We start from the raw sequence: 12,125 nt of genomic DNA on the forward strand, positions 1-12,125 counted from the left end.
TATTTAAAAAATATTTCCTTTTGCTCTGAAATATTTGCTATTCATTGATCAATGAAAATTCAGATAATATGTTCTAAAGTTTGTTCACATTTATTAAAATAATATATTAGTAACTTTTTGGGTGTTAAGGTTGTTATATATAGGTACAAAAAGTATTATGTAATAAGAAAATTATTAATAACTTATTTGTTTCATGCTAAAAAAATATTAGAAACAAATATTTAAAAAATAATATTTAAGAAATATTTGTTTTTGATCTGAAATATTTAGCAAACATATAAATATTTCCTAAATATGTATGTAATATTTTGTGCTATCTGGGGAGCTAAAAAACACAATTACATACATACATCAGGAGTGGCCGTTGTCAGTTTCAGTAAATTATTTATAATGTTGTGTTAATCTGACGCAATGGGTCGACTTGGATTTCCTAATCAAGATTATTTAAATTTAATACTAATTCACGGAGAATGTCATAGAATTGTAGTGCGAACAGTAAGAACTTTTATCGAACGCTATCCAGAGCGTCTCCGACCATCAGCGGATACTGTAAGACGTCTGGTTCAAAATTTGGAACAGTTTGGCACATTTAAATACTCTGCATCCAGAAGAAAAACTGCTGTTGATAACGAGCCAAATGAGATAACCACTTTAGCCTATTTCCGTGCATATTACGCGAAAATTGGGATTGGTTTGACACCAGCGACCATCAGGAGGATTCTTAAAAAACATAAATTTCGACCATACTGTTTGCAACTAGTTCAACATTTGAAAGAAGCCGATTTCATGAAACGCATTCCTTTCTGTGAGACTATTTTACTAAAAATACAAGAAATTCCAAATTTTTTGAGTAATATTATATGGACGGACAAATCTAAATTTACTAAAAATGGCATGTTTAATAGACGAAACTTGCATTACTGGAATAACGGCAATAGCAATCATATTCGCGAATTTCATTTTCAAGAAATTTGGAACTTTAATGTGTTTAGTGCTGTTCGTAATAACGAAATTTTTCACGTCTATTTTTACAACGAAAATTTGAGAGGTTAATAGTTAATAGTTGACTTATGCATTTTATAATTACTGTATGTATGTATTTAGCTTCTAGGAAAAATTTATCTTGAAATTTTAAATACTGGAATTGAACCCAGAATAAATAATGTAGAGCGGGACATTTCATAGTACCAACAAGATGGTGCGCCCCCTCACAGCACCAATGCCTTTTCCATAAAACTTTCCGAAATTTTTGAAGATCGTTGGTTTGCCAATAACGGTCCCTTTCAATGGCCACCTAGGTCACCTGACCTTACGCCCATTGATTTTTATCTTTGGGGTCGAATTAAAGATCTTATTTATGCTACACCATTGGAAGATTGCAATGCAAGGGTGCGAAATGCCTTTAACTCTCTTTCCCCTGAAGAGATTCAAAGAGCTACAAATGGAGCTGTTACAAGGCGTGTTCAACAATGCCTTGCATCTAACGGACAACATTTTGAACATATATTGTAATTAAAAATTGAAGAAATAATAAATATGTAATAAAAAATTATAGTAAATTGGTAGTTTATTGAAAATAACTATGAAACTGTTATGTTTAGCCTCATAAACCTTTTTATAAACTTGCCTTAATTTTTGTCACTAAATCGATCTGAATAGAAAAAAAATAGGGGTTTCTATTTGAATTTTTTGGGTAATATGCCTTTTTTGAGTCAAGTTTAATTTTCCATAACGTCTTTTTTATAAGAGATGCAAAACTAATTTTTTGCACATTGAGACATGGCACCTTTGGCTACAACAAGCTAAAGTTAAATTGAAATGTATTGACCCAAATAGGCGGAACAACGAATTATTTCCAAGCCTGCACCTGTCAATTTTTTTGGAAAAATGGATATTATTCCACAACGGTTGAAATTTCGTACTCAGAGAACTCAAAAATGTAATAATATACAGGGTATTCCATTTAAAAGAAGCGAGCAAGTACCTACTTCCGGTATAACCGGAAGTGGTACCGCCTTGACAATATTTTAGATGAGTTAGCCCCAACATCATTACCTTGTATTGAAAGTTTCAGAACTCTGGTAGTTTCTGTTTTGCGAATACTTCTAGTGTAAGCAACCAAAGACGGACCCTGTATATCACGAAGCTTATTACTGTATATGAAAGCGGGTGTTCAAACCCAGTAAACTATTTAATGACTTTCATATTATGTGGATTCTTTTAAAATATCATATAAAGACCGTCGGAAACTAATGATCGAAAATAGGGCATGCAAATAAGTTAAAATATATTTTTCCTATCTGGCTTTATTGCGAAATTAATTATCTTCGAAGTAGACAGTTTTTTAAACCGCCCCTTTAAAGATCGTGTAAAGTTCGTCAGCCCTCTGAGCGTGAACAACAAACCTTTGCTAGTGGAAACCGCGGGCTGACTCGCACTTACGCACAAATCTACCGCATACGACATAACTGTAGTTCGTGTTTCCACAAAAAAAACCTATTAAACTGCCAAATCCATTTTCAAGTTTGCGATTGTGGTTTCGCAACTTTAACCCCTATACCACACCCTTGTGGACTTTTTAAACGACTGAACTGGTTGAACTCAATTGCGCTGTTTGTCTTTTATTCAGTCCATTAAAAGTCCCTGACGAATGGATCACAATTTTGATCCATTCTCTATGCCCCTTTATTTTTCATCGCAAGCCGTTCTGTATTAATATGAACAAAACAATAAGATACACATTACCTCTAGTTTGGTTGATATTAGCCCCAGATTCTATAAGAAGCTTGATAATATCTGCATTTGCATAACTCGCTGCTAGCATAATGCTAGTCCACTTGTCTCGCAGCTCAGAATTAACATTAATCCCTATAAGTACACAAAGAAAGGGTATTTGAAGAAATTGGGTTTAATAAATAATTGGTACCTGTTGATATTAATTCTTGAACCTTCTCCACACATCCCGAGAAGATCGCATTGTAAAGATAATTTAATGTCTGTTTGAGCTTTTCCTCCTCACTGAGCTCATGGGGAATATCTGACGCCCTCATAAGTTTAAGTTTTTCCTTTGGAAAAGGACCGAGTTTTTAAAACTAATGAGTGCAGTATTTTTTTGTACAGTTACCTTAAAATAAATATCCCCATCGTCATCAAAAAGACTATCATCACTATCTGATGACCAATCTGGATGCATAGCCATTTCCTCGCTTGTTAAGCACTACCGAACACTATTCACTTGTAAATTTTCGGTCTTTGCAGAGCCCCCAAATATATTTCAGTTGATGTAAATGAGAAACACAAAATTCCAATCGAAAGTTATTCTTTATAATTACCGGGTGTTATTGTAATGAATTAATTAGCCTAATAGGCGGTAGTTTTTCTTTTTTGGTTCTTTAGAACAATTGCATTTCAGTTTCAATATTTGAAAGAATTTTTACAAGGTTAGTCGATAAAATCTTCGTCTCTCCATGCTGAAATTTTGGACTGAATGGCGAATGATCGTTAAAACTAGAAGATTTGAAAAAGTTCCCGCTAGTAATTAAATGAGAAAAAACAACTTTTTATAGTTCATTACTAAGATTAAGCTTACTAAAGATAAATATTGTTTATAATAATTAAAGCAAATTTTAAAAAGTTTGTCGGAAGCGATATGGACGCATAACGGCAACGGGAACGGATCGTTTTTTTTTTTGGGCCGAAGCTGAACACATATTTTATATTAACAGTCTGTGGGCTAAACCCGAACCGAAATAGTATTTTATTTCTGTTTTTTTTTCGGTACAGCTTATCGCATGTAATATTTGAAATCAATGTATATTTGGGATTCTGAGGATTTTTTTCTTGGAACTTTCCCCTGAATAACAAAAAATTAAAGCTAATTGAAATAATTTTAAAATCCTATAAAGTGGAACAAAAAACAAGGAAAAGCTTAGTCATACGTGCTTGCTTAAGTATTAACAAGATTACCGGTCACTTAAACAAAAGTTAAGTTGCAGCCGGAACCGGATCTGAGCCGTACTGGAAAATATTTTTTAAACCGCAACCATACCGGAACCTAAATTTAAAATGTTGGACCGCAACCTTTCCTTGATCACCGAAAGCTTTGAACATAGCAAATCTTCACTCTATCCAGAAGAACGTCACCAACATTGAACCATCTTCAAGTGTTCTATACATAGCACCCAGCTCATCTGAATGGGCTCTTTAATGAGTAGGCGGGATTGCTCAAATTCCTTTTTTTCTGAGCTAAATCCACTCCTGTGATCGGTGATGTGATTAAGGTAGCGACGTCCGTGGCCTAGTGAGGTCCCCGGCGTCGCGACGCCGTCCTTTCCAACTCAGTCAGCATCAGCGGACGACGTAGTCGTGATAGGCTGCAGCATGCTGAGGTGGCTGCTCCTAGTGGCGCTGGTGGCGGCTAAACGGAGCCCCCCGCAGCACCAGGACTCCGCCGTCATCGAAGAAGTAACTGCCAAACAGCTGGACCGCGTGCTCCAAGAAAAGGGATACGTTGCGGTCTTCTGGTGTAAGTACAGCTTACTTACCCTGCCCCGTTGGGGATTCTTCAGTTTGGACGGTATCAAAAGCCTTTCAAAGATCGAGACTCCGGGTGGTGGACGCAATCAGTGATATTGTGCAAGGACATTTCCTAGTGGTTCAGTGGCAGTGAGGTGTTTGAAAATGAGAAGTGCTTCAATGGCAATTTCACCTTCCAATTATGAATCAGCCGATCAGTCTAAATCCTGCGAAACATTCAAATTTATGGAGAGCAAGGTGCGCCACCTGCTTGAACATCGGTGGTATTTAAATATGGTGGACGCTACCTACACGATTCTATTTTTTTCAACATTTAAATATTTATCCCCACGTCGAAATTATTATCTATTGGTTTGGGGCAGTATTCTTTTCTGCTGTCTATCTTAATTAATTATGGTTAATTCAATTAGCAACTGAACTTAATCTGGTCGTTAATTAATAAAAAATACGCAATTTTTTCAAATATTACAACAGCTTTAGATAAACTCCAGAATAAACTCTTCTTGCTGCTTAAACTCTGGCTTCCCGGAATTTCTCATTTTGCCCAACTTGAACCAAATGTCTTAAATCTTGATTACATAATATACTTAGCAAAATTTTGAAATTTATGTAATTGAATGTTTCGCCGTCTCTTTGCAACATTCCTATTCCTATTTAACAAAAAGCCCGTTAAGGAAAAATGAAAAAAAGGACCCCGACACCTCAATGTTCTATGCAGAGCGATGCAAAAATCATTGTTATTCAGCAGCATGTTTTCTTTAAAACGCCGTGAATTCATTACAATTATTCAACTAAAACCAATTAATTTTATCACCAATTGCCAAGACCGATGGAAAGTGGGCCGAGTTTTCGCAGATCTGCGAAAGGCTTTTGATACAGTCGACGATGACAAACATTAGTGTGAGTTACGCATAACCACATTTGGTTGTCGTATTGTGTATCCTCCCGCAGTGTGATGCAATGGAAATCAGTTTTCATTGCCAAAGGACTGAGAATGCTGGGATTTGAGGCACGTTGCGTGTGAATTTTCCGATGCCACGTTGCCAACATTTGAAAATTTGCTTTAAAGAAAATTCAACTAGTCGCTTATGTGTGTAATTCGCAGTATTTGACCTTTATTTTGAGTACTTGTTTAAATAAAGTGAATGCGTTGCAACGATTGGGGGAGTTGCACTAACTGAAAAATTTGTTAACCTGGGATTATAGAATGAATGCCAAAAATTCTCAAAAATATAAAACTCGATCTATTTTGGAATAATGACCACGTATTGCCAGAGATTAGTAGAATTGTGAATAAATTTGAGGTTTCAAGACAGCAGGGACCTAAAAGAATAGATTATTTCTTAATTATGAATTTGTACGAATTATAAATCTGATGATAGCGCTGCTGTCTCGCCGAAACGTTATAAAAATTTTATTTCTCACTTTGACTGAAACCCAGGAAGGAAAAGAATATAATAATTCTTGCCAAATGTTTATAAGAAATCTAACACAATTCGGATGAAAAAGCTTATGATTTACACAAATTATTGTTTTAATATTCCGTCCTTAAAGAAAACTGGCTATTATCAAATGCAGCATTGATAAAAAAAATCGCTCCCATAAGAATATTTTAATGCAATTGAAGCCGAATTAGTTCTCTCCATGTTTGTTTTGCATATGAAAATATGAGCGGAACCATAAGTGAACGAGTAATTTCACTCACATAACTCGCCACTGGACAGTAAAAATGTTCAGACGATTTTTAATTTTCTCCTTAAATAAGCATCTTCAGCAAATAAATCAGATTTTGCTAGCGGTTAAGTTCATTCCAAAGGAACTGGAACGTCTATAAATAACTGTTTCAAAAAGGGAAAGGTTTGCAGACATAGTTTTAAAAAAATATTGTGTTATGCTTAGATGAATTTTCGAAAAATAAACAATATTCCTAAGAGAAAATACAATTATAAGTATGATAAAATTTCGAGATGTGTTGATCTCAGGCACGCCTAGAACCGCAGAGTGAGGGTTAACTTGGAAATAGTACTTTCGAAACCAGCACTTTATTTTGCCGTATTTTACATTGTGTGAAATAAAGTGCAGGTTTAGAGAGAATAATGTTCAGGCTAAACCCAGTTGATGAGAACTAACAGGCTCGAAACCGGTTCTGGGGGCACCTGAGAGTCAAATATCGACATCTATACATACTTATATCGAAAATTTCTATTTAGACTTTTGTTGATTTCCGGAAAATTGATTTAAGCAAAATGCTTCTGCCTGATTAAAAAGTATTTCCCAACGATTTTTTCAAACCTTTTCTACAAACTGCGATTTTTTCCATAATTATTTATTTCCATTCCGTTTCACTTTTGTTATTCGTTTTAATTTAGTAATCTTTAACTCTGATGATGCTAATGTTCGTTTTCTTTTCAACCGCTTAAAAAATAAGAAAACATTGGCTAACTATAAAAAGTTAAGATTCGTTTCAGTTATCTGTCCCGCTTCATAGTTTTCCATAACTATTTCACATTTTCCACTGTTTATCATGCTGACTCATTGTTTTCTGGAAAATTTTGCTTCTGAGCCAAAAAAATGCTGTATGAGGTCCAGATATTGTTGGACAAAAGCTTCATAATTCCAACTTTCACTGGTTGAAATGATGAAAAAATCATTCTTCCATTTTCACACCTAAGAACTTTATTGCATTTTTTCATATATTTTTCTTATTATTAACGAAGCTGGTCTTTGATAGACACGGACAGGGAACATTAAGACAATCTCTACGCTAAACAACATTATGCATGTTAGTTTCTAATAATGTTGCCAGTTGTGGGCCAAAGTAAATATCTATTTTGTTTGTTATTCAAGAGCATGAAGTGAAAGTTGATAGTTATTTATAAACGAAACCTTATATATTTAACTTTATGACCAATTTTATGGCATGACGTTTATACGCCTGATAAATTTTACTGGTTTTAAATATTTTTCAAATTGCAAAACAATTTTCCGAAAGTCCATTTTTATTACTTTTCAAAAAAATATATTAACTCGTGCTTGGTGTTATTATTTTCGTTTTAAAACAAATTGATTCTCTTTGTTTCTACAAATCAATTGGTTTTAAAACAAATTGATTTGTTGAAAACATTCTCCATTAATACCCCTTAACATTTCCTTTTAAACCGTTCTCGAGACACTCACACAAATGTGTTAATAAAAAACAAGAATTGGCAGAAATATTTTTTAAATAATCCGTATATGTTTTTGGGTTTCTGCTTATATGTTTTAACCGTACACACGTTATTTGAATATATTCTTCTATACACGAGCTTGAAACCGATGCAGTTGCCTTGAAGCATTTGAAATTTTTAAGTAATTTAGATAACCTATGGAACACAGTTATTTGATTAAAACCAAATAAAAGATAAAAAAAAACCAAAAAGCATGGCTTACTTTTTATAAAAAAAAACAGATAGACTTTTCGACAGTAAAATCACCCCGAGACACGAACATTGTATAAGTTTAGAAAAAACTAATTTAGGCGCTCGATCTGATTAAGCTTCTAGTTTCGATCAAATTCACCTGTTGACTATAAACATGTCCAGTTCTGAGGTCCAGCTGGAATATCGGCAACAATGTTGGATTTTTCAATGTTTAAAAATAAACGAACAGATATCTGGTTGCTCCCATTTCCACCAAGCATAATTGAGTCTTTAAAAATAACTAGCACCGTAGCACAGCTATGCTTTTAATGTCATAATATTTGCATTTAGCTCATTTTTATTAAATAAAAATATTTTTCGCAAAATTTTATATACGAGGAAAAATTTATTCAAACCTTCAATACCTAAAACTCTTTTAATCAGTTGGGTCATCTCATCCAGCTTCTTTAGTTCGACGATTCAAACACATTTTAAATGGTTCTGTAATAGGCTTGACTCAGCCAACTCAAAAACAGATTGATTCCAAAATAGTCTTGAAATTTTATTTAAAAATAACAAATTAATAAAATGAAGTCGCAAACATGTGTAGAAATACCTACTGTACAAACCCAAGAATTATATCATCCACTAAACTAACACATTTTCTATCATTGCGAATTGATTCTTGGTTGTAGCTAGCTTGGGATTATTCCAACATTTCCAACAGACTTTACGATAATATATGAGTCAACCCACACAGAAAGTAAAAATTAGCTCAATACCCGTTAATGTTTTATGGCTTAAAATCTCTTATTGTTATCTTAGCAAAACCATGTAATCAAGTTCTGCTCAAATTATTGGAATTAGCTGCGTAAAAATGCACAATTAAAATAAATATAGTTATCGAAAATATTTAAAAAGATATTTATCTTTGATACTACAGGAGATCAAACTTATTGTCCAAATTGAAGAATTTTCCAGCTTAAAAAGACACTTTTTCTTAAATGACACACAGTATTGAGAGTGTTACTTATACAGTATAAGAGAGTATACAGAAGTTTCTCGTCGAATTTTTTTAAATTTTTGTCGAAGTTTAGTCGCGAGTTTTCTTATCCTAAATAAATAGCTCTAACAATAAACTGAGATTAAAAATAATATAATTTGGACGAATATTAGGATCACCTTGTAGTTTAAAAGGCAAATAGTTTGCAGAGCGGATATTGATTTAGTATTAGTCCTTTCTCCTACCAAAATTCTAAATTTTATGTCTAAAGACGACGGAGAAATACTCGCATTCTTAACACCGCAAAAATAAGACATTTCATCGTTGAAGCCGAATAACTAAAAAAATGTCCAATTTTCCTCCATATTTAATATAACAAAAAGTCGCTGAGAAAAGAATTAAAAAATAAAATAAAATATAGGGTGTTCCATTAGAAAAAAGTTGTTTTCTACGCTGCAACTTTTCTGGCGCACTCTGTATAATGGTGAATATTTTTAGAATATGCACGTTGAGTTCCTGTAGAAATAATGCCGTTTAATAATAAACTTACTTTGCTCAAAGGCTGGGACACCCTGCACATACCCATACCTTAAATTGTGTCTATTTTGTTTAATTCATTATAATTTTTTTAAATTAACCATCAATACTTGTAATTATTTTAACAATAAGATAATTTATAATCTTAAAAAGAAAAGCATTGCAACATATAAAACATTTGACGAAAAGTTGAAGATATTCAGAATTCAGCAATGCACACATGCCCAAAGGAGATCATGCTCCTTGGGGGATCTCTACAATTTTTCACATCTTAATCCAGTATATCTTCAACGAATCGTTACATTTTTTATTTTGCAACGCTGGCATTTTTACATGAAATTTGGCTTACAAGTAAGTACAAATTTCCTCCAAAAAATAGTTGGTGACAATTGTAGGTCTTTTAGGATTATACTTATATATTTCGGGATTTACACAACCGGACGTATCTGAGCCAGGACATTGAACTAGAGCAACTGGACAATGTCGTAATATCCACAAATAGTCGGCTTATCACACAAAAAAATTAAATACGTAAGCAAAAAACACAGCGCCCATCGGTTGGTTGGCAAATTTTTTGGAATTTTTCCAAGATCTTTCGCATTTTTCCTGTCTTCAATAAGGAATCTTTCATTTTTAGAGCTTTGTAAATATTCTGACTATATCGTGATACATTAGTGAAAGATCTGAGTAATAATCTTTTAATATGTTTTGGTGATTTTTGAGCTCGGAAATAAACATGGGTTTCTTCTGTTTCAGATACGAGAAGTTGTACGACATGCGACAAAGTATTAGAAGAACTAGAGCAGATCGACGATGACACGGACTCCTTCGGGGTGGATTTCGTGAAAATTAACGACAAACGATTAGCCAAACAGTATGGCATCAACAAATTTCCGGCCCTCACTTATTTCAGGGACAAACAGCCGATCATCTACGATGGTAAGTCATCATCGCTATTTCACTGGCAAACATTTGGACACGTTGAATTGATTTTTCTTAATGAATCATAAAACGGGGAAAATATTGTCCTAGGAATACAATCCTGCTAAATGATCTGAACGAAACCGTATGTTCGGGTGCATCAAAATTTTCTTTGGCACAAAGCCCGTCTAGAATGCTTTTTAATTGTTCTGCCTGGATGATGAATTTCGCTCGCAAATTATTTTACTTGACATTATTTCGCAACTTTTTCTTATTGATTCTGGCCCATAATTGACTTATCAATAAATGTAATTAGTGAATTGAATGGCATGCATTCAGTATTAGTAACATCATTTATTTGTTGAAAGTTAGAGCCATCGTGTTGTGCTTTCGTTAATAGATTTTAATTTTTTTCGATTAAATTGCACCTTAAAAGTGAAAAAGTCCTTAAATGGGTAAATAGATCAAAGAGTTAGGTACGGGCGGCCATTGCTAGAAACTTGTGTGTTTCGGGCCTCTAGCGAAAATGAATTTTTCTCTTGAACTTCAAAGAATTTGTTCCTTGGAAATTAAGTTGGGAAATATTTTCCACCACCACCTAAAAGCTGGAAACTCACCAGTTTGAAGCACTAAAGCAGAGCTCTTAGCAACAGTCCTCAGCCAATGAAATGTGAATTCACGTCCGTGATCTTATCACATTTGTTCGTTTTTTTTGTTCTTATAACAGTCGCATTACAATTGAGGGTAAAGCATTGCTTAGTTCAGTATGGTGGAAATTTATGTATAATCTCTAACAATTTAGGAAAATTGCTAAAGGTTGAAACTTTATGGCCGATCAGATAGTTTCGTTGCTTTTGAGATATTTTCTTGACTGATTTCATTTCATTTTAAATGAACATTTTTTTGAAAATAAATGAAATATATCAAAATTTAAATAAATTAGAATTCAACAAAAAAATGAAACCATGCAGGTGTATTTTTTTTAATTTAAATTATTTATACTGTAATATGCAGGGCTAAATAAATTCATCGACGACTAGAGGCTTATTCCAAAATATTAAAAATTGTTTTAAACATCGTCAACTTTAAACATTTAAACTCTTTAAATATAAATAACGTCGTTTTTCTAATACAATTTACATGATATTTTGCCAATAAATCAATAATTTCGCTTGAGCTGAAGATTTAAACTTAACATGTTTGAAATATGCCCATCTGCATGTCTATTACCCAAGTTAGAAATTTATTTATTCACTTTCATTTTGCACCTAAAAATTGACTGATTTGTTTCTCCTTAATGTCTTGAAAACGTTTTATTGAAAAACTGATGTTGATTGAAATTGATTAAATTGTGCGAAATTTACAGCTTGTTGCCGTTCGCTTTCTATTATTCCACAAATTTGTTTGATTTTCCAGTTTAATAGTTTTCATCCTGGTTAATGTTGCTGAAAGAAAATTGTCCTGTGATTATACAAAAAAGTGATTATAAAGTTATTTGTTGAAAATTTACAATAAAACCTCGTTCATTGCGTTTATTTTCCCATAAAACAACACATTAATATAATCGATTATTTTAAAAAAATGGAAGATTTGCAAATAAAAAAGTTAAGCTTTCGCGGTCAGCACTTGAAACTGGTGAGCTTTTCGGACTTTTAGGGCGTTGTGGCAATAATTTCTTCTTAAGGTTTCGCAAGTATGAGTGGCTTGCATCTCCAGAAGTATTTCGTTCG

The 12,125-nt window shown here is 33.4% G+C and overlaps 2 protein-coding genes across 7 annotated transcripts in view; one reads left to right on the forward strand and one right to left on the reverse strand.

Moving 5' to 3' along the window:
* The window catches only part of LOC109543126 (ankyrin repeat, SAM and basic leucine zipper domain-containing protein 1), a 6,889-nt gene extending 3,418 nt beyond the window's left edge, over window positions 1-3,471 (reverse strand). For 2 of the 3 annotated variants that reach the window (XM_048668708.1, XM_048668709.1), the window contains exons 1-3: window positions 3,125-3,471; window positions 2,927-3,065; window positions 2,746-2,868 (exon numbers count right to left, since the gene is read on the reverse strand). In XM_048668708.1, the coding sequence (XP_048524665.1) occupies window positions 2,746-2,868; window positions 2,927-3,065; window positions 3,125-3,199 (337 nt within the window). In that variant the 5' untranslated portion in view covers window positions 3,200-3,471. Of the gene's footprint in view, window positions 1-2,745; window positions 2,869-2,926; window positions 3,066-3,124 lie in introns of those variants that run through there. The other variant, XM_048668710.1, reaches the window with a different exon arrangement.
* Window positions 3,472-4,284: 813 nt separating this feature from the next.
* LOC109543133 overlaps window positions 4,285-12,125 on the forward strand; it is a 33,096-nt gene continuing 25,255 nt past the window's right edge. For 2 of the 4 annotated variants that reach the window (XM_019912680.2, XM_019912681.2), the window contains exons 1-2: window positions 4,285-4,525; window positions 10,231-10,413. In XM_019912680.2, coding sequence (XP_019768239.2) covers window positions 4,381-4,525; window positions 10,231-10,413 — 328 coding nt within the window. In that variant the 5' untranslated portion in view covers window positions 4,285-4,380. The remainder of the gene's footprint in view (window positions 4,526-10,230; window positions 10,414-12,125) is intronic. The other 2 variants (XM_019912682.2, XM_019912683.2) reach the window with 1 other exon arrangement.

This window comes from Dendroctonus ponderosae, unplaced genomic scaffold (genome assembly GCF_020466585.1).
Source record: "Dendroctonus ponderosae isolate FM_Combo_2020 unplaced genomic scaffold, Dpon_F_20191213v2 Dpon_F_20191213_7, whole genome shotgun sequence".
In the NCBI taxonomy this organism is placed as follows: Eukaryota; Metazoa; Arthropoda; class Insecta; order Coleoptera; family Curculionidae; genus Dendroctonus; species Dendroctonus ponderosae.